The sequence below is a fragment of the Condylostylus longicornis genome, unplaced genomic scaffold (genome assembly GCF_029603195.1).
Source record: "Condylostylus longicornis isolate FDR11 unplaced genomic scaffold, ASM2960319v2 ptg000014l, whole genome shotgun sequence".
In the NCBI taxonomy this organism is placed as follows: domain Eukaryota; kingdom Metazoa; phylum Arthropoda; class Insecta; order Diptera; family Dolichopodidae; genus Condylostylus; species Condylostylus longicornis.
Window position 1 is genome coordinate 1996372 of NW_026577983.1, and position 24685 is coordinate 2021056.

General features: G+C 24.2%; 1 protein-coding gene across 6 annotated transcripts in view; it reads left to right on the top strand.

Annotated features, from left to right (window-relative positions):
• Positions 1-24685, top strand: part of LOC129605778 (uncharacterized) — a 160869-nt gene that overhangs the window by 44828 nt on the left and 91356 nt on the right. For 3 of the 6 annotated variants that reach the window (XM_055515712.1, XM_055515708.1, XM_055515713.1), the window contains exons 3-4: positions 20791-20936; positions 21895-22022. In XM_055515712.1, coding sequence (XP_055371687.1) covers positions 20791-20936; positions 21895-22022 — 274 coding nt within the window. Of the gene's footprint in view, positions 1-11619; positions 11835-20790; positions 20937-21894; positions 22023-24685 lie in introns of those variants that run through there. The other 3 variants (XM_055515715.1, XM_055515714.1, XM_055515709.1) reach the window with 3 other exon arrangements.

A 24685-nucleotide genomic window follows, 5' to 3' on the forward strand; every position in this document is an offset into this window, starting at 1 on the left:
TTGTTAGTGTCTTAAAGCTACTAAAATTTCAGGTTCCCATAACCTATGGTCTAGAAAAAAAAAACGACATCAAAAATTTGGCAAAAACAAATTTTAGATAACGGTAAATTAGAACGGAATTTCGTTTTTTTAAAGTTTAGTTATAGTATGTCGAAATAGGAGACGCAAGCCACTGGCTTTCTGCGTTTAGAAGATTTAAAAAATGCTTATGGTTTCACTGCAACAAATAAAGAGACAGAGTGAAACTAATAAGCACTTTCTTTCAAAAATTTTTTAGAAAAGTGTTAAAAATATAAGCAATATGAAATTTGAGAGAAGGCACATATTAATTAGTACACCTCTCTACAAAAATAGAGAGAAAGAAATTTGCATCTTCTATCAAAAAATGATTTTGTTTAATTTCACTTAGATAAAATGGTCTCCGATTGTAGTTTCTGAAAATTTTCCTTACCATGATTGGCAAGTCACAAATCCGAAATTAATACCAAAAATCATATTCAATTTTCTAGAGAAATAAAAATACTCATATGTTTGAATTTTATACAGTATAGGTACTGAACTCATTAATTAAAATTTTTATTCATTTTTATAATTTAATTTAATTCTTGTAAATCCTTAAAGTCTTATTAATTAAATTTTTAAACCACAAGACGAAAAAAAACAAGGAAATACTTAAAGAAGAAGAAAAATAAAACCAGGAAATTTTTTAGAATAAACGTGCACGTAATGAGTTCTAAATACATACATAACTACATACATATATATATATTATATACATAATCATGTCACATAATGTGCATATACGAGTATATTCTTTAAATTCTTATCGCGAAATACTTAAAGTACTTTGTATACTTTTGTGTCCTTAAAGAATAAAAGCTTGAATAAAATGGTGAGATATCATTCTTTAGATTTTTAATATACAAAATTATTATGTAACCTAAACATTTACATGAAAAATTGGGGCAAAAAGTTTTAAGATATTTTTTTCTTAGCATAATTTATCTCATATAATGTAAAATATACTTATAATAGCACTTTAAGGTATTTAATGGTATATAGATGACAAGCTTGTTTTTAATTAATCAAAAAAGATAACTTGAATAGACCTTTTTCTAGTTTTGAAGTATTGGTTTAGTTTCCTCAACTATTTAATTTGAAATTGTACATGAGCCTTTTCCCATACAGTCCGATTAATAATATATTAGTCAGTATATATTCTGTTAAAAAACTTAATTATATTTAACAAACACTCTTAAAATTATCGCACTTTTAATTCTGTTTTAATTATGCGAGATGTATGAAATATGCGAGATAATGAAAAACTTGAAAGTAACAACAGCTTAAAACTGAAATTTAATTTATATTTACGGTTTTAAAAGATTTAAAGTTGGGGATACTTAAGAGTGGGTCAGTGAACAGAGGGTTACAGTTATCAATTGCAGTTCTAACTTTAGGACCTAAATTTTTGAAAATCACTTATTTGTCATGAACCGAACATGAATAGCAGAAATTATTTATTTGCTCGGTCAGTTATAAAGTTTATGGTCTTTATTTTTCACTACACATGAATGCATTAAAAATCAAGTAGTGTGAATATTCAAACACAAATGAAAATTTCAAATAGAATAGATTTGAAAATTTTTTATTAAATTCTAAAACTCTATATTACACGTTCAATTCCAAAAATATTTCAAAAATAAATTCGATACTTTCAATAATAATGAAAAATATTATGAAAAAATTATGTAAGCACACTTTTTCAATATCCTGAAAAATAAATTATCCTGAACAATAAATTCACAAAATAATAATTAAAAAAAAAAAAAAAACAAATAAATTAAACTTTTTGCAAAATTTATTCAATTTTAAAATAATCGAAAAACGATAATGTTAATTAGTTTTCGGTCACTCAATAAATTCAATTTTTTATCCACAATTCGTTAAGTTATAAAACCATTGAATTGTATCAAATGCATGGTATAATGGAGAGCGAAAAATTAAAATACAAACATACATTCGTATACTAAAAATACTCAAAAATAAATGAATCAATAATGAAAAAAAAAATAATTGCAAAATTCAAAAATTAAAATTTAATTACAAATATTTTATAAAACATATGTGTGTATTATGTTACAGGATGCTGAATACTGGTAAACTTAAATAATGTTAAAATTTAATTTGAATTCAAAGCATATTTAATTTAAAAATGTAAAAAATTGCTTTAATTATTTTAAAATTTATTTATTCATTTTGCAAAATATAATTGTATAAAATGTAGTCAAATATTACCCAGTTACGGCACAATAAATTTTAATTGAAACTTCAGTTCTATAAAAAATAAATTCTGTATTGTTGCTCTAGATATAAAAATTTGCTTTTATAGAACCATGAAAAATTTGCAAAATTACCATTTTTTTAGATGAACCATTTTATTCTAGAAAATCAGAAAATCAAAAAAGGAAACTTATAGCACCCTAAAACTAATCTGTATTAATTTTTGAAATTTTCGAAAGAATGTTAAACTAGTTGGAACTCTAAATAGTCCAAAAATTACAAAAATTGCAAAATTCAGTGAATAGAATTATAAAATGCAGCCATACAAATAATAATTTAATAACTTAAGGTGCACATGTTTACTATCCAATTTTTGTACTGATAAAAATTAACATTTTCTTTAGTCAAGGAGACCCGAAAATTTCTTTTAAATTTTATTTACAAGAATTTGTTTGATTTTTGAATTTTAAATTCAAGTTTGCGTGGAAATTCGAAACCAAAAATTTTCTCATCACTAAGAAAATTTTTTTATAATATTTTCAAAAATTACAAAAATCTTCTAATTAACCTTCTGAGTTGAGTCACATTTCTTTTTTTCAAAAGTAATTTTAAAATTAAAATCAATTCGGATAAAAAAATTTCTTGCAAAAATTAACGAAAATGTTTCGTTTTGTACGGGACAAAAAATATTCTTATCATTTTTGTACGCTCTTATTGCATACTTTTACGTAAAATAAAAAAAATCCTAAAAGAATTAAAATGATGGCCCTAATAATTAATAAGGTAATTGTGATAGTTTAAAGACATTTATTGTTGCCTCTTAAATTGTCGAAAGAAATCGAATAAAGAAACAAGTTTCATTACAATTTTGCTGATTTTGAGAAGACACCTCGAAATGGAAGAAGCCAGAAGAAATCTTTTTCCTAGTGCAAATTGGCGATCTTTTCAACGTTTAGAAGTAATTGAAATTCCAAGTGTCCATGATTTGTTATTTTAGAAAAGAATAATATTAAAAAGGTGCAAGGTTTGCCAATAAAAATAGTTATGCCTCATGACATATTGGAAAATAAATAACAAAATTATTATTTAATCAATATTTATAACACTAAAAAGACTCATTTTTAACATTTATATAAAAAGGTTATACTGACTCTAAAAATATACTTTTAATCCACATATTTCAAATTTTAGAGAATAATAAATTTCATTAAAGCCCCATATAACAAATATACAAATGATATAACATCAATATACCTTTGCATAAACAAATTATTCATGAAACCTGTAACATAACACATATACATAAAAATATAGACATACAATGCACTATATTTTATATGTATATACAAAAAAATTAAAGTTTTCTTCTTAAATTCTTTAAGGAATTTAATTCGACCTGTTGCTAATTTAATATTGCGTAAAAACAAGATTTTTAGTTATTTAGATTTTTATTTGAGAAACTTTACGGAATATTGAGGTTATAAATTGGTTTTCGATGATATTTTATGAAAAATATACGTTTGTATGATAGTATATTAATTAATACAGGCACATTTCTATATACATATGCCATAGTCGTATTTTTTGTTACACACAAAATTTGTTGAAATTTATGTGCCTATACATACATACCTACTACCTGCTAATTTATTGCTATACGTATAAGTACAGTATAAAAACGCACATACTTTCAATTTTGCGTAAGATATAATGCAGATACGAGTACGAGTATGTATATATAAAATACGCATATATATTTCTTATACAAGTAAATTTGAACAAGCAACTTACTTTAATTTTTGATTTTATAACATTGTAGAGCAGTAGACAATCGTTTGCACTTAACAGAAAATTGTTGAAATTTTCAAAATCTGTAAATAATTTTATGTATTTACCACATTTTCTAAACGGGAAGGAAAAGCTTGAATTCTAAAGCTTACCATAAATTTTTTGAATTCATTAATATTTCGAGAAATGTACTAAAAAATTTAGTCATTGTATTTGTATTTTTATACAAAATTATGAACCATACTTAATATTATTTTTATTTTTAAACTCATTTGCTTAATATTTCGTGACTTCGAAATTGCGATAAAACTACATTCCCTAATTATGACTTAAATGCTGAATTTTTATTACCGAATTAAATTCACTTAAGCAAAACATGAAATAAAATGACAAAAAATTTTTCAATTTAAATCAATTGAACTATCTTACGCCAGCATGCTCTAATTGGTCTTATATAACATTTAAAAAATTATCAGAATTTTTACAAAAATCCATAGTTGAAATATTTAGTTGAAGGTTTACTACAACCAATTTAACTGAAACGATAACACTATTAAGAAGGTTATTACTTTATATGCTCATATTTTATGTGTTTATATAAATATGTATTGTATTACAAGAAGATACTAACATTATTATTGGTATTACTACTCTTTCCATTATACACTATTCCTTTTACTTATTGGGAGTTTTGTTGTTTGGTTGTCATATTAAGAATATGAAAAATTGTCCTTGATTCTTTTAAGTTTAATAGTCTGTCCCTACTTGTGTCAATTCGAATAAATTGAAGAAGAAAAATAGTATTTTTATAACCGGTACAAATAAGGCAGTACTTAAAATAAATATAATTTATATGTATATATAAGGACATTTTGTATATATACATTCATATACATATGTTTTGTATACTTGTATATTCAGTAAATAAATATCATTCTTTATACGTACATGATTACGTTGTATTCTTTAATAATTTGTCAATAGTTTTCTATTATTCCAATTTCCAATGTTTATAATGGCGATCTTTTAAAACATGTAGTGAGGATATCGATTTGATATATGAAAAATACAAAATTTCCTGTAGTATCCTTAATATTTTTTTCCACATTTTCATTATACGATTTCATATTGAATAAATGAAGTGCATATTTTACAACATACTTGTAATTTTTGTAAAATATAAAATATTAATCAATAATTTGTAATATTATCGTTTGAAATTTTTGAAGATATTACTATCAAAATTATTAATTTCAATTTATTTGTACGTCCAACCTATCTTGCTCACAAATTTTACATTAATATACTCCTTTTGTGGAAGTGGAGAACTGAATTAAATTTTTGATTTGTACCCTATCCCATTTTATTCTCATAATATACAATCGTGAGGTTAATGCTACAACTAGATAACTCGAAATTTTTATATTTTTAGATAATTAACCTAGGCGTTATAAAATCGAATGCTCTTTCATCTGCGACCAATATCTAAGCTTAAAAGTCTTCTTAAATATCTGAAAATGATAATGTTCATGATAAATTATTTGTTGTTACTTAATTTTGTATCTTTAAAAGTTAATATCTCTAAACCGATAACTGTGAGTAATCTAGTTGTAGCATTAACTTTTAACGAATTTATTTTACACAAAGAACGACGCAAAATTATTGCATTTAGTTATTCTTTTAATAATTTTTGTAGTATTTCATTGTTTCAAACTAATACATAACAATATCGTAATTAAAATAAAATCACATAATATTACCAACATTAATAACCGTTTATAATTTAACTCAGAATTTAATTTCTGTTCACCATTACGTGCTATATAATATGCTGTGACATTTTAAAAAATTTTGTTATGCTTACTAAATGTTATTAAGATAATCTATTTAATATATTATTTTAGATAACACTTACAACAATAAATAAATAAGTTCAGTTCTCCAATATTCGCAAATCTAAAATTGGTATGCGTTATCAAAACTGAAATTTTTCACTTACAAGAGAAATGAATTTTTCTCACAAACTTTTCTCACCCTTTCGACTTATTTTTCTTTCTTTTCTTTAATGAAATAATTATGTATGTTATGCATAATTAAAATGAATTCTAGAAAATGAATTTTTCCCATTTTTCATAAATTTTATATTTATTTTTTCTTAACATGGGTAATTTCTAAATTGCCGATTTAGTTCGTTAATGATAACACTAAATAAGTATCTTAACATTTAACAAATATTTTAACGCTGCATATTATGTACATTTGCACATATATTCATACATACATAATATATAAATGCAAATGATTATCTTCAACATAAATATTCCATTTGCACATTATCGTTTGAATTTTTAATATGAAATTTCATTTTAAAATTAGCTTGTTCTTTATTTTCTTTAACATTTCATAAATCTACATCAAATATACATCTACATGTATAAACTAAGTATACGTACATATATATGTATGTATGTAATCATCGTTTAACATTTAACATCCTTATTCCGCTTTTTGTTTTATGTTACAAAATCACGTACACAAATAAATATATTTTTTTCATATTCAAATATTTAACCTTAAAAAAAGAAATCTTAATCAAGGATATCTACTTGTTACGTTCCTAAAATATATTTATATACAAATTACAAATATATTACAGATATATATGTATGTGTATTTGCTATTATGTAAATGTGTATTTAAATTTTTAACAATATTTTCCGTATTTATTTTCTAATCAGATATGGTTGCGATCATTATTTGGAAGCTTCGGAATTTTTTTCTTATGCTTACCAATTTTTCTTTGAAAATATTGTGTTCATGTCCTTTAAGCTTCTAGCCTTTTAAAAATTAATAAAAAATTAATAATTTCTTTTGTATTTCAGTTCATTGATTTCTAAATCGTTCTTGCATAATATGCTCTTAAAGTAAATCAAAATTTTATGTATTTAAATTGGTTTAAAAATACGAAAATTTTATATGGATAAAAGAAAATTATAAATGTTTTCCAAATACTATATAGAAGAGTGTCTGGAAGAGTATTTAAAAATTTTTCTTTTGTAATATTTCAACACTTTTGAGGAGTAAAATCTTTTATGTTATTAAACTCTTTAATAATTCAACTATTGCTTAAGTTTTTAAATTACTAATATTGGGAGAAAATGCTGAAACTTGCTGCTTTTTGATATACTGAATCATATAGAATCATTATAATATTTCACCGTTATATTCGATATTAAATAGCATATATACTTACCTTACTGTGACTAATATACAGATAAACTGAAACTGAAAATTATAGACAGCCTGTTGAAATTTTGCACCAATTTTCTAAAGAAATAAGTTAATCAATAGTTTTCTTATAGTTGTCCTATTCAACGATTTTAAAGTTTATATTCGAAGCGAATGTTCACTATTAAATAACATTTTCATTTTTCAAAAAGAAAAATTCTGATATTTTTGAAGAGGAAGTCTCTTTACACGACTTGATGTAAATTAATGACATAAATTTTAACAATTTTATTCATCAAGTTTAAAACCTAATAAGCAAAGCCAACTGAGATTTTAAATTGAAAAAAAAAAATTGTGTCGTAAATAACACTTGGAAAATGAATAATAAATGAATCCAGTGATTTTGTTATAGAGAAAGAAAAATTTCTACAAAATTTTTAATTAATTAAAATGTTAAAAATGTGTTCCTTAAATAATTGTTTAAACTTTTAAAACTTTTTAAAATGTTTCAGCACTATTTTATCAACTGAACATTTAAATTAAGTAGAAAATTTCATGATTTCAAAAAGTCTTCATAAATGACACAATCTTGAAAAACCGAAACGTAATTAGAAACCCTTGAAAGTACTTATAAGTTGTAACTTGTTTCATAATATAATTTCAATTATAACTGTTGCCTTCAAGCAATTAAATCCGTCCCCAAGTGTATACGTTTGTCTTAAATTTTTTATTCTTTTTCATTCAAAATGTCTTCCATATCAACTCTGCAATTATGTGAATAAAAAAATAATTTTATGTTCATTACCGTTTTTAATTTCTACACCAAGTGTAGTGAAAAAGGAAGTATATAGTTGAGGCATCTAGATATACATAAAAATTTTGAAATAAAAATTAGAGACAAACCTACTGATCATAACATAAAATTATCAGTATACAATGCAGCTTATTAATTTAACAGATAACAGGAACTAGTCTTCTTTAAGAATCCATGGCTCATATTCAAAATATTTATTTTCTAATTTGAATGTATGTATTTAATAACAGTTGTAACTATTTTTATAGTGCCTATATGTTTAGTTACAATATAGGTCTGTTCTCATTTATAGAGTTTCGAATTGTGCAACTTGTTCAAAAAGGACGTTTTGAAGTTAACCTAAATATTAAAGCAATAATATTTTATGCAGTTGAAAAAATTTTGTAAATTAAATAAATTTCGATAGTTGTCAATTTCTAGCGGTTCAAATCTGTTTTTGCCAGTTTAAAAGAATTGAAGCGACACCGTTGACCTTCACAACTTATATACTTTTCTTTGTTAATCTGAAGCTTATTAAAACAGGTCAATGATTCAACAGGTAAATGATTTGATTTCCTTTTATAACAGGTATATTTTTATTGGAATGCCGTATCAATTTATTAATGCAATAAAGAGTATTTTTAAGAAAGTCAAAGATTGTCTTACCGCTTGTGCCAATAAATGTTTGGAAAACCGCAAACGAATTCCTTCGCCCAGCTCTACTCCTTCTACCAGCACTGTATTTCAACCAGTACACATTTCGACATATTTTAGAACATCAGAAATTAGTAAAATTTTTATTTTGAACTAGGTGTCAAATCAAATTGTTATGATATATTCTGTTAAAACAGAAGTTTAAGAAAAATTTGGAAGAGTATTTACTTACTATAATCCGGTCTAAGAAATACATATGCTCAACTAAATTTTTTTTAAAGATCTCATTAAGTATTTTGAGATAAAGAGAAACTTAATTTTATAGTCTTTGTACTTCAAAAACGACAACACATTATTTCAAAACAGCATTCTGCAGTTTCTTAAATTCCTAAACGAACCTTTTATTTACAAAAGAAGAAAAAATAATAGAATATCGACGTGTATCACTCAAAATCTCAATAACACCGCTTACTGGTAACTCTCCTGTAGCTAAAAGTTGTTTTCTTATCAACTCTCATTTGTATTTCAGGGTTTTGTTCAGACCAGTATAACATGAAATTTCAGCTTAAAGAATCTTTTATACTTTATCTGAAAAATGTGCTCAAAATTGAAATTGGTGCGTCTCGATAGTTAGGTATTGACTCAAGGGTTAAAAATTTTTTTTAACTTATATAAAGGAAAAGTGCTTCCCTAAATTCAATTTTATGCGAATTTATCATAACATAACTTTATTATAAGTGCAGGTAATTCTAATATTAATAAAAAAAAATCTTTACCTTACATAAAATGTATAAATTGTAAATGTAGCAAATACTTGTCTCTTTCTAATTGGTCTCATGTTAATATACAATAACTATATATGTAATAGTACAAAAATAGTTTATTAAAAACATCATAATAAAATTCTAAGACAATAAAAAACATTCAGAGTCAATACAAATTGTCATTAAAACTCATTGACAAGGTCATGAAAATTTTTTCTCCTTGTTAGGGATCGAATATGACATACGATAACCTTATAATGTCTGATACTATATGACTTTGTATTAAAATTGGATTATCAATAGAAAGTAGATGAAAATATATATATATATATATATATATATATATTGTGCAATATACATACTTACACATATAATAGTAAGTTCAAAATAGTTTTACAAACCTACATACAAATATATGAAAACAAACTATAGGTACATACAAGAACAAATAATAAAAAAATGTAAAAATTAATATCAACACAAAATTTTATTTTTATGTATAGGTTCAACATAATATAATATTTCTATATGTGTATATATTTACACTGCATACACACACGTATCTAATGTTTTTAATTCTTTCATATGCAGTAAATGCATGCATTAATCGTAATATCATTTTTACGATATTAAACTAAGAATAGATTTAAGAAATCGTTATTACAATAAAAACTTATAATATAGGCGTCATTGTATTGAATTTTTATGTAAAGTTTCGTAAAAATAAAAGCCCCTTTCAAATATTATTAGCATAGACTTTTGATAATTATTGGAGATATTTACATAATATATAAAGCTGTAAGAATATGATTATATGATACATTAAATTTGATATGATTCCGTATATTTCTACGATAAAATTGTTACAGAAATGCTTGTATTAATGTTATATAATTGAGAAGAATGTGAGTAACTATCATGTACTTGTATAATGTAATTTTCGAGTGAGAAGAATTATTTAGTATCGCGTATCTCGTTTTTTCTAAAATGCATACAAAATTTATTCACTTTGTTTCTGAAAGTTAGACGTTCAGTCGACAATTTGAGAAAAAACGAAAAAATTGAAGAATTGAGTAATCTTATTGGAAAAGAAAAATATCCATTAAAAAAATACTGAGAATTCTGATTTTAAAGTGAGTAAAAAATTGAGATACACGATCAGGCTTTAAAGCTCAACTCATATCGCATAATTGATTTTTGAGTAAAAATATCAAAAAATTTTGATGTTAAAAAAATTCAATTTTGTGCGGAATTTGCTATTTATTTTCTGAGGCTTAATGCACGTAACAGTTAAACTATATACCTTTATTAAACTATATACCTATGTGTTAAATTTTCATCAATTCTAACTACAATATCATTAAGGTATACACTTATCACAATATACACACATAAGAAATCAATATTGAATTACTTAAATATTAAAACCAATAGCAGAATGGACTCGTACAAAATCGTATATGAAAATAGCTCCATATGTATTTGTAAATTTCGTATATACACATGTGCATACATACAATAATATCAAATTAAATTTGTTTTCTATTTTAAGTATCGTTAAAACACGAATATTATAATATATCCATATAATAATATAATCACAATATATATAAGTACATACGTTTATGCATATCCGTATTTATACAATATGCTTGCATTATACACAGTCGACATATTGGTTATTATAGACATTTTTAAACTCAAGGAAAAATAAACAAAAAATCAACATTTTTTTTTTCTTTGTTTTTATTTTATTTTTCTCTTCCTATATTATGTTTTTTTTTTCAAAAGCAAATCAATCAAAGGAAAGGTGGAGAAAACCAATCAGGGTCAGCTCATCCTATATAACCATTTTTGTTTTTTTATTTTATTTTATTTTTCTCATCAACCGATATGTCTTTGTTCAAATATAACTGTTGAGTTGTTTCAGAATAGTTAATATTTATATTTTTATATACTCGTATAAAAATTGTTATTATGTACATACCTTCATTCATATACATATATATATATATAAAATAATTATAGAAAAAGTATTAGAAAAAAATTCTACGCTCATCAGTAACGGTTTAGATTTTACAGATTTTATATCGTTGTTTCGCTTTGATTTTAATCTCTAGGTAAAACCAAAAGAAAAAAAAACCTCAAAACAAAAATATATTACAGCTAACAGTCAATAGACATTCAATTTAAAAGAAAAGTTATTTAGTTTTTGTTTACAATAATAAATTTACGCAGCCAATATATTTTGAATAAAAATGTAAACATAAAATATAATTTTTTTGTGTGTATATACGCATATAAAAGGCGTATATTTATGTACATATGTATGTATATTGTACACTAAGTAAATATTTTGTAATTTTTGCTTTAATTTTCAAATCACATTTGTGTGTAATACTTACATACACACTTATATATATAGAGTTAAATTTTTAATTTAATAAAAAGTATTTTTGGAAGAAAAATTTATTTTTTAAAAATAAAAATTAAAATAAATTGAAAATGACAGATTTCAAAATGAAAAAAATTAAAATAAATCAGTGATTTAAAAATGTATGTAATTGTGTCACATAGGTACATACATAATGTATACTATATAGTGAAAATACCAAATGTACAAAAACAAGTGAAAAAACAAAACAAAAAATAGCGATGAAAATAAAAAATTAAAAAAGTTAAATGATAAAAAAATGATAAAATTTTCACAAAAATTTTAAATCATAGCACTTCAGAGCAGAAGAATAAATTTTCTTTTATGACATTTTGAAAACTCTTGAACTCAAAAATATCACAGGATCTTTTAACATTAAAAAATAAGTGTATGGATCCCATTTAGCCTTAAAATAGGTGCATTAATTTGCACCTTGTTATTTTTTTGTGATTATTAGTGACTGCATTAATTTTGGCGAATCGTATGAATAGATTTCATTATTTTGTTTTGACTGCCATATTTTTGAATTTGTTAATGTAAAGTTCCGGTAATTTTGGCTTCAATTTCAAGTTGTACTAGTACTTTTTAAGTTTTTGCAAAAATTTAACAAATCACGGGAAAATAATTCTCCAAAAATTAGCCCTAGAACAAATTATTTTTTGTTGTAGTTACATAAAGCAGCTATTCAACCCCTTTGCTTCTATCGAACTCAAATTAAATTCTGTTTAAAATATAAAAGAGATTTTTCAAAATTTATTACGAGTTTATACGCTATTGTTAGGACACACCGGCAGACCGCTAAATTAGTTGTAAACTAATTTAGAATTTAAAATTACAAATACTTCTAAATTAATTCTAAAATAAAATATTATTAAGTATAGTTTAAATTATTATTAAGTAAAAAAAATATGACAAAATGTGTACCCCGTAAAGTATGCAATATATAAATATAGTTTTAGAGTATTGAATATTATTGTTTCATACACAGTCATTCTAATTAAATTAATGTATAAATTTTAAACAATTTTGTCTTCTTACCACTGATCTCGTATTTCCATCATATCGTATTTCAATTAGACGTATGTTAAATCTATGTTAGCAAATTTGATTAAATTATGATATAATTAATAAATAAACATTTCCAATTTTAGTAAAATGCTAATCAATTTATAATTTGATTCAACAAATTTCCTGATTTATTAAAAATTGAAGAAAATCCTCTGATAGATAACTATATTGGTATATTTATAAAAATTTTGCGTGCTATTAAAGTCAAGTTCTTGGTGTCATGCATATATACTTTTAGACATAAATTAGCTCGTTATATTTTCAGCAAGTTTTATTTGGGTACTATTTGAATTTTTTCTAATACATACATATTTATATAACATATTATTTTGTCCTGAGATTCTACAAGAGCATGAAAAGTCTGTTGAATATATTTATGATATTAAAGAAAACCGTATTTTTTTTGGCATATTCATATGGTTTATATTTGCTTTCATACATTTTTAGAATTTTAAATGTTGATGTGCGTTATTTACATTAATCATTTTAGATACTTATGTAAATGTTATAATATATAAAACATAATCGATGTAGGAAAGTATTTTTTATATACGATAATTAATACATTCGAAATTAGATATTGAAACGAAAGTTTATACTTGGGTTTACAGTTAATGGTAGACAATGAAAAATTTATAATAAAATTATTTCTATAAAATTGATAGACGTTTAAAATCATCAGGATTTTTACAAAAAAAAAACTTTATTCTTATTATTGTTTTTAAATAGAAAAATTTATAATACAAATTATAAGAAAGTGATATTAAAGTAATTTCAATATATACATACACAAATTTTTGGTAAAGGCAAAAAAAAATTTTATGAAAAGCCATAGTTTGAGCATATTTCACAAAAATTTTGTTTTTGACAATTCTGGGCGAATCATACAAACCAACATAGTCGAATAGGGTACACAGCGTGATTCATTAGAAAATATCAACCATACTATATAAAATTAATTAAATTTTTGTTTAGAAATACAAAGAAATGTTACGAATTAATAATTTAAAGTTTAAGGATCACACAGAATCCGTCAAAGATTTTTGCGTCAAAATTGTTTCACCAAAATAAAGACTTACACACCCCGCCAATAATCATCTAGTTTAGCCAGATTTCAAACGCGTTTAAATTTTTTCAGAAGTTCTTTTTCAATACAGCCTATTATCATCATATTGGCAAAATCTGTGAATTCCCAGTGATCACAGAAAAACACTTAGATCCGAATAATGCCTTTAGTCACAAATCTTATTCACTTACGACTATTTGGTTGTTTGAGACTTTAGTAGATTGAAGGCATTCTTAAATCATTTTGGCTTTTATAAATTAAACAGAAAAGACTCCTACCTATAAAAACCATTTAAGCATAAATATTATTAATATGTAAGTTAAGAAAATTATAGTTCAATTTCTTGTAAAAAAATATTTTTCTGGACTAATGTCCGTTTTATTGAGTTAATGTATTTAATTATAATGATAAAACTTAACTGAACTTAATTACTATTTTTGAACATATTTATAGTAAATAATTGATTATTAAGCAAAATGTTCCAATTATAAAGTTAAAGCTAAATTATAAAGTTAAAAATGCTTGTTAGGCATTTATTGTGGGAATTATAAAAATAGAGTTTTCACAGGTAAATTGCTAAACAATATTCTCATGAAAATTGTGCTGACGTCTGATGTTATGCGTGTGTATCATAGTGTCTTAACTTGTATGCGTCGCTCGTTATTTAAAACCCGTTAAATTAAATATGTTTTCCTGTTAAATACAATTCCTAAAAAGTTCATATTTTAACTTAACATTCACGTTAATTTTCACACAAAATAAGAGCAGTACATTGTATACTAGTACTCAATATTTCCACATTTATGGCTGTATTTGATTTTCATGGTATACTGACGTGTGCCTATACTTATTTACATATCCTTAATTGTATAATTTTAACAAATTTCTTTACATTCTTTTGTAATTTATTTATTTTTATTTTTTATGTTCACAAAAATCAACCATTGACATTTAAATGTCACTAAGTACAAATATCAAATGTTACAAACAATCTTTTTTTTTTTTACGAATAAATATTTTAATATTGTTTTGTTTTAATTTTTTTAAAAATTTAATGAAATTCTTAAAAAATTTTGTTAATTTATTGTACAATTGACAATAATATCCTTGTGTAAAATTTTAATAAACGGTTCAAGTTTTTATTGTATTTGTAAAATAAAAATATGTCTCTAATATTTGTTTTAAAAAACATAAAAAATATCCTTGTATTTGTTTTACAGTACTTAACAAAAGTTTTAATTTATTAGTTCTAAAAGTTTTGTATGGGACATTTTATTTTGTTCTTCACACTTAACCTATATAAAATCTTAATTTTTTTTCAAATTTAGTTAATAAGCAGTCAAACTCGGCCACATTTTTATTTATTTTTCATCCTGGAAATATGCAATATTTATTTATTGCATAATAATATATTCTGAATACGATATTAATGAAAATTAAGTAATAAATAAGTTAAAGCTGGGGATATAAAAACTTTGTTTTTAGCAAATATGTATGTACTTCTCAGAAATGATTGCGATTAAGTTTTGTAGATGAAAATTAGTAGTTTTAAACTCGAAACATTTTTTAAGGATAGGAAGTAAAGACCAGCTGCGTGCCACCTACCTACTCAAAAGGCTTGAAGGCACCACCTTTTCCATTAGGTCTTCTAGTGCAGAACTTATTAAAATTTTAAAATTCCAAAGGATGAATAGGAGAATTGGACTTACCCACCGCCATTTTTATTTCATTACATCATGCCCAGATCATGGTTTGAGAGGATGGTGGATATTAAAAAATTAAACTGACATCAAAACCTTTCCAGCTCACTAACTCATTAAAGAGTTTTAGAGTTTAAGAATTTTCACGATGAAAAAAAAACAAAATTCAAGTAAAGTTTGTAAATAGTGCTTCAAACACCATTGTGTTAATGCGAATTTATTTGCTAAAAATATTACTACTTTCATATTAAAAAACTGAAAGAATTACGTTACTATTTGATATATTTAATTAAACAAAAAATATTACCTTTCAAAATTTGAGTTGAAATAAAAATTCATCCTTAGCTACTTATGCAAAAAATTAACCACATTTCTGTTATAACTTTTATACTTACCTAAAATTTTATGAAATATTCCCACCGCTATTTCCTATAAATAAAATAGATTTCAATTTAAGAAAGCGTTTTCAAAACTTGAATTTCACGTCGTAATTTTCCATTTGTAAGCACTGCCACTTATTTTACTAATCTACTGATGCTATATATTTTATTATATACCCGATAACAAACTCCTCAATAAATTTCATTTATTTTCATAACATTCTTATGTACGTATAATATGTATGTAAATAAAATAAAGGATTCACCTGTAATATAATTTACAGATCCCATAAGAATTTAAATATTTTAACCATATGCTATTTGTGAAAGCGATAGACCAGATGTCATAATATATATAAACATTTTATTTGCTGTTTTGTTATAACAAAATTTTCATAACAAACTTACATACACATTCTTACCTTCAACTTACTTCAAATTACATCAATTTACATTTATTAATTTGTTGATCAATATATAATACAATGCGTAAATTATAAAATAATTGTTATACACTGTACTAAGTATATTAAATTATTCTTAGTGTTTTAAATAAAAATCTATACCTATATAATGGATAAATATCATACAAAAAAGAAATAACAACAACAGAAAAAAAAAAAATATATAAAATAAAACAAAATTATTAAATAATAATTAAATTATTTTTTTAAATAACAGTTAAAGTTATCGTAGAAATTTTCTTATTGATTTTCTTGGGAAAAACATACATAATTAAACACAAATTAAATAAAGAACGCATAATTCTTTATTATGGAACATTCAACAATTGATTTTAAATTCTATGTATTATATTTTAGTAAATGAGTAGAATTTGTTGAGGATAACTTGTTTATTTTGCTGTTCTATTAAAATTAATTCAAATAAATTAATTAGAACAAATTTTTAATATAAATTCAAATAAATTAACAATGAAAAATTAATTGATTGAAACAATACAAAATTTATTGCATAAATTTGAATGATAATTGAATAATATAATTCAAATGTTAATTAATAAAAAACGGTAATTTTAATTAAGGTCTTTTTATGTAATTTTTTATTAATGTCACGTATATTGCCCATATATACGCACACTTCATATGACAGTACAATAAAATGTTATTAAAAATTTATTGCAACTCATTAATGAATCAAAAAATAAAAATTTTTCAATTTTTTTTTATAAAATTGTTTTATCTGTCAAAATCAATTTATGTCACATAAACTAAAGAGCAAATGTATTTATTCCAATAATTATCAAAATTTAATTTTATTGTTCTACATAATTTATTTAAAAAGTTTAAGTATTAATCTCATAATTTATTTAAATAAAATTTGCACTACGAACAATAAGATTGTTAATTGAATAAAATAAAAAAATTAAATTAAATTTTGAATCAAATTTTATTTGTGAAATTATGAAAATAATCAATTCTGAGAGCTTAGATTTTGGATATTATTTTATTTAAATTATATTGTAGATACAATACATACATACATTCAATTTATCCGTATAAATTGAATATATGTACTTACATATACACATCATACATTACAAATAATGCGTATATTATATACATGTACACATATGTATATGCGTATATGCATATTAAATTAAATTCTAGTTCTTTAAAGCAACTGAGATACAAAAACTGCAGATTGGAAATTACATATAGTGACTTATATACAGGCAGAAATTAATATATATGTGCAAACAATACGCACATATTTTGAGAGTTCATAAAATTAATTATGAAAATTAAAATTCCCACAAGAAACAATTATATAATCCGGTTTTTTAAAAAATTATTGTGAAAAGCACAGTATTTTCTTATACAAAGGAGCTAAACATAATTTTCAAAATTAGGATTTAGTTTGCTTTTTTATTTTTGTTCGAAAAATCTACAAGAACTCTGAATTGTGTACTAACAAGGAAAAACACTCTGCATTTCAGAAAAATATTTTTCTATAATTTTTCTATCGGGAAAATTTTGTATCAAAAATATTATTTTTTCCCAAGTGTGTTCTACCATTAATTGTGCTTTAGGCAGTAAAATCAAAAAAAAAAATATATAAATAGTAAAAAAAAAAAAAATTCAATTTAAAATCAATTGAAATTTTGAATTTCAAAATAAAAATCGAAAAAAAAATTTAAAAATGAAATTTTAAATTATACATATTGTGGTACCCAGATCGGAATCTTCGAAAAAATCTTTGAATACGAATTCATAAAATTTAAATATACAACTTCGAAAACTTTCTAATTAGACGCCTGTTGTCGTTGCGATTTAATGTAAAAATTGAAGTATTATGAATTAAAGATGTTATTTACACTCTGTTATATACCTACTTATGTATAGGTACATGGAGAACATGATTTTAGTTATACTTTATAAATTAACAAAAATTTTCTTTTATTATTCCAAAACGTACATGTGTATGTTGCTTAACAACGTACGTAATATGTTCGACAACGTATTTGTATGTTTTTCAGTTTCTTTTTATACCCATATAACATGCAAACACAGATTCTATTTCTAGTTTTCGTTAATCTCACATGAAAACAAATAAAATCTCACAACTATGTTGATATGAATACAAACATGCTCCAATAGAAACCAATAAAATTTTGTTTTTTATTCATCCGTATAAATTTGCTTGTAAAAAATATATACTGGTACATTTGATGAATGTAACTTGTATAATCAATAAAAATATAACGAAATTTCCTCTCACAGTTTTGCGCTCCATTTAACTATAAATTCTTAATTGTTTCGCTTGAATTCACAAACTTGCATTCCATCAGAACTAAATTAATATGAATTGAGTTCTCTAAAAATAAACAGTAAACAAAAAAAAATGAAAAAATAAATTTAAAAAAATATCTGTAACTTGGTAATAATATACACATACACTAACTTTAGGTCGGCAAATTGGAAAAAAAAAACATTTTATAGCGTATTTTAAAATGGAAATAATAAAAAAGGACAACATGTTAACATACATACACACATACATGTGTTCCATTTTGAAGGTCAGAACGAGCACTAAATAAAAAAATCTTTTTATACCGATCCCAGCTATTCTCTTGAAGGTAGCAGATTTTCTTTTGGATTGAGGTTTTTTCTTATGAACAGCTCGATAAATTCATTTCTCAATTTGCAAACTCATATTACTTAATTAGCAGGAAATTTATAAAGTAGCCGCATTGAATTAAAATTTATGTATGTATATGAATAATGTTTAACCTTTGCCAATATTTTGAAAAAAATTTCCGTAAATTAGAAGAATTTTTATTTTACTAAATTATGAATTATTTTTAACAAGAATAAAATTTTCTGTGAATCTTTTTCGAAGAGATACGGTTACAAAAGGCAACAAAAGTTATTCTGGATTGCCAGCAAACATTTTTTTTCGAATGGGGGCCATGTTACTAAATTACCATAATATTACTTTTAAATTTGTAGGACAGCTATTAAAGAACTTTATACAACTACTATCAAAAATTATATTGAAATTGTGACTTTTTTACCGCAGTCATATTTACAATACTTGAATTCTAACTGTAAAATTTTCTAAACTGAAAAGATTCCTGAGATATATAACCGATTTATTTTTGAATTTTATGGCAGCTACTAGAAACAATTCTTCGATCAAACTAAAATTTAATAAGGTTTGATCCACAAGAACTATGAGTAATTTGTGAAAATTTGATCAGCCTAGTTCAATACGTTTATGAATTATTGTTAAGATGGACAAATTTATATAGGCACCAATTTATGTATGTATATGTTTCTCAGAAGCCTCTTTCTTAGTTTTCTGAGCGGTATTTTAAATTTATAATATCTTTCGTTCCTACCATTATAATTAAATAATTTTTGAAGATATGGTTTTGCTTTTGAACTTAAGATAACAGAAATTAAAATTTAGATGGCCAAATCTACATGATGAACATTATATAATTATGATTAATAAATTCGACCTTATATGCCCATAGTATTAGTGTATAAATATTTATGAATTTAAAACCAACCTAAGTAAAAATTTTTCTTTAAACATAAGCAATGACATTGAACTTGTTAAAGCACTTGCTTGTAATTTCTTACAAAATGTATAGTGCAACGTTTTAAAATAAATTACTTGTTATTTTTCAAATAAATTTTTAATTGATGAAAATTGTAAACTTGAAGTGTTTTCATTCTTCAATAACAATAAAATAATCAATAAAAATTCTTTTAAATGAAATTAAAAGAATTTAAAAGATTACAAAACTATAGAAGAAAATCTAATGAAAATTGCAAATAAAATAAATTTTTATTACAGAAAATAAAATGCATTTTAATTTTTAATGTGTTTATGTTTAATCTTCCAATGCATTCGAATATTTTTTCGCTTCATAAATATTTTTGCTTACAAAATTGCATGTCTGATAGTTTATTTATTTTTTTTTTTTTTTTTTGTTCCAGAAATTTCAATTGAATTTCAAAATATTTTTTGTTATAATTTTTTTATTTTTATATTTTTATATTTTCATTTCTATTTTAATTTTGTTATTGCATCTTGCAAAATTTATATTGCATCTTGCATTGCGTAGAGAAATTAACAAAAGAGTGGTAATTGAACAAATTTAAGTTACAGGGTTGTTAAACAAGTCGCAGGCAACAGTGAGGCTGTAATATTGGATCGTTTATCACCAAGTACACAATATTCAATTGGAGTAACAGCTATTTGGCTAGGAAAAAAATATCGAAGTAGACAAATCGTATTTAGAACTTTAGGTGAATATATTTTGACATAATCTTCATTTAATTTTTTTTTTAAATTTATAATTTAGTTAATTATTTTTGCAATTATTTAATAACGCATAATTTATAATATAATAAAATTTAAAAATTATAATCCTTCGCAGTCCAAAAAATGTCATTTTTTGACAACTTCTTGTATCAAAACCTACAAATATTTTTTAAATTCTGTAGACTTCATAGCTTCTTCTAACCCCAAGCATCATAACCAAACATTGAAATGACAAAATGGCCGTTTAACTTAATCGTTATCAGAAATTTGGATAAAATTAAGAATGTCAGTTTAAAATAGTATATTTTAACCTTAATCTGTTGGTCATTCCGGACTTACTATCGATTTTATTAACAAATTTCTTTAATGCACAAAGCCAGTTTCAGTTCTTCTAAATTGAAGGTGAATTTGTTTTTTGAATCATTCCACTTTTTAAAATTATGACTAAAATTATTTATGTAAAACTTTGGTTGAATTTTTCAACTTTCATAATGAAGTTACAACTTTCTTCGTCATCAAACAATTCAACTGTGGGTAAATTTTTACCACCAACAAAATTTTTATAGGGTAACAGAAGTAAAAACGGGGAAAAAATCCAATTAAAATTATTTTTTTATACACTTTGCATTTAACATGATAAAAAAGTTTAATAATATCAGCAAAAATTCTATTTTAATTATAAATTACGCTTTCTAGTTTTTTTCTTTATATACCAATATTTCCCCCATTTTAAATAAATTTAATTTTCCTTTTCCCACTTATTCCATCCATATTCTTAATAAAAGATTTAATCATTAATTTAATTATTCTTTTATTTGTTCATTTTACGTTTTTAATCATTTTAATGTTTAAAACCACTATTTTTATTCCTTTTATTTTTTGTGTCTATTTCTCTCTTTCTCGCAACATCTTTAATTGTCCTATGGAAAATCAACAAATTAGATTCGCCTAAAATTTTACCACATCAAGATTCCGGTATGCCACCAGGTCATCAAATGGGAATTTATCATGATGACATGATAACTGTTGGTAGTAATTTAACAAATTCAACAGTTCGCGAACTTCCACCGGTAAGTATTAAATAGAAAAAAATTTATTATACTTTAGATATGTTTTACAATTCTCAAAATAGAGCAACTTTTATTTCACCATAAAAAAAATTATTTTAGAACTATTAAAATGTTATAAAATTGTTTACTTATGTAAAGGAAATAAAAGTTATTTAGCTGGGATTTTGGTACTTAAAACTGAAAATAATATTTAGAAAGACATAAATAGTTTTCTAAACTTTCATACATAATACATTACATGCAGAATTTATGTTATCCCTGCGAAAATATGCTTGAGTGTTTCCAGAAATTTTTTCTTGTAGTTTTTATTAACACTTTAAAATCCATAAAAAAATTAACTAGAAAGAAATTGTCATGTAATTTTGTAAAATATTTAATTGCCAATATAAATAATGGTGAATATTATTAAAATACTTTGGTTTCTGATGTAAATTTTAGAAATATAAAATTCCTTGTTTCTTTCAACTTAAGATTGGAGGGCAATATTGGCAAATGAATGCTATTGTTTTAATTGAAGTTCCGGCTTACTGAAAATTACGAATAATTTTCCCAAAACTGTAAATATTAATTCAAATAGCAACCAATGCCATAATAGTTTACCATTTTTAACACAAATATTATACAATTGCCAAAAATAATTGGCGATTTTTGTCCAAACAATTTCTTTTTGTTTTGATTAAAAAATTTTTAACATTTGCAAATATTTATAGATAGATTTGCTTTAAATAAATAAATAAATTGCAAAAACTATTTAAATTTGACATGTTTTGGTTATACCCTACAACTTAATGTTTATTTACTTTGATATTGAATCAATTCAAAGGAGAAGTCTGCAGTATGAATGTACTTAATATATGTTCTTGATTAGCGTACTATTTTGCGTTGATTTATTAAACATGTATATATGCAGGTTCGTCTTTCCGTTCGATCGCACTATAACTAATAAACGAAAATACCAAACGCTACCACATTTTTAAAAGTGAAAAAGGAGGGCACATATTGCAAATCGAACAACGGATTTATGTAGCGGCGATACAACTCTAAAATGTTATTTTAAATATTCCAAAATGTGATAAAAGTTTTAAGATACAGCTTAACTGGTTCGGGTATAGCTGTTATACAATTCAAAAAGAAAATTTTGAGTATATGAAATAGTACGCTGGAGGTGTGGTCTTTGACAGTCGTGTTTCCAATTATGGCTCAAATATATATCCAAGAGGTTTTAATAGAATGGCTTGGCGAATGTAAATAGCTGTCATGTAAAGAATTATAATTCATATGTACCTCAAAAAATTTTTTCAGCTAGCTCACTGGTGGTGGTTTCCATACAACTTTTAAAATTAATTAACAATTTTGCAAATACTTAAAAATATAATTTCCTAAAGTTTTTTCCAAGTTGCTTCAAGTAATTTTATAATAAGATTATCAAGGTGTAGAGTGTACAATTCAGTTGGTTTTTACTTGATTTCTCTACTTTTATCTTATAATATTAAAATCGAAATCCGCATGATATTATATAAACATTTGAATTATTATTATAAATTATATAATTCATATAAATAAATTGATGTTTATTTGCGCAAATATAAGATAAACAAAGAAATTAATATACATATATGCCATTCACATGTCATTTTTGGAGGAATTTTAATATGACATTTGATTGATGTTTTATTTGTATTGTTAATCACATAAATTCAAAATTACAATTATTAAAAACATTGGCGTTTCATTGTTTCATTTTCAATGAGAGAAGAATATCATTGGGTTTTGACTTTTGCATTTGTACTCCACATATATGTGGAGTCATATGCAAAAATTATAAAGTTTTCTAGGCTGCACTTATGAATGCGTAGCAATCTATTTATTACCGACCGTATTGTGTTAACAATAGGTAGGTTATGTGATGGCAACAAATTTTGCATATCGAGTTTTCGGTGGGAACGTACTTCTCCATAGTAGGGAAGTGTAAATAAACTATTTTTAGCAACCTGTCGGTCTGTCGGTCTGTCGGTCTGTCGGTCTGTCGGTCTGTCGGTCTGTGTGTGCACGCGTGTATCTCAAGTTCGGCTGAACCGATTTTGATGAAATTTTATATGTAAGTTTGTTTCCACCATGGCACGGATCGATCAACTTTTGGTATATATCAGGCCTCGGGAACTGCACTTTTTAGCGGGCCTGTTTTACATTTTTGAACATTTTGAAGAAAATATTCAACCGATTTACTTGAAATTTTATATATGAGCTCAGCTCGACCGTCCGCAAAAATTCGTATGTTTTGGAAGAAATCAGGCATCGGCAACTAGACGTTTACTACGGGCCAAATATACATTTTTGTGTATATAAAGAGAAATAATCAACCGATTTCATTGAAATTTGATGTATGAATTCCTCGTATTAAAACAATGAACATATAAATTTTTTGGAAAGATCAGGGCTCGAAAATGGATTTGCGGGCCAATTTTACATTTTTGACCATTTTGAAGAAAGTATTCAACCGATTTACTTGAAACTTCATACATAAGCTTTGCTCAATCATACGCAAAAATTCCTAACTTTTGGAAGAAATCAGGCATCAGCAACTGGGCGTTTACTACGGGCCAAATATACATTTTTGTGTATATAAAGAGAAATAATCAACCGATTTCATTGAAATTTAATAT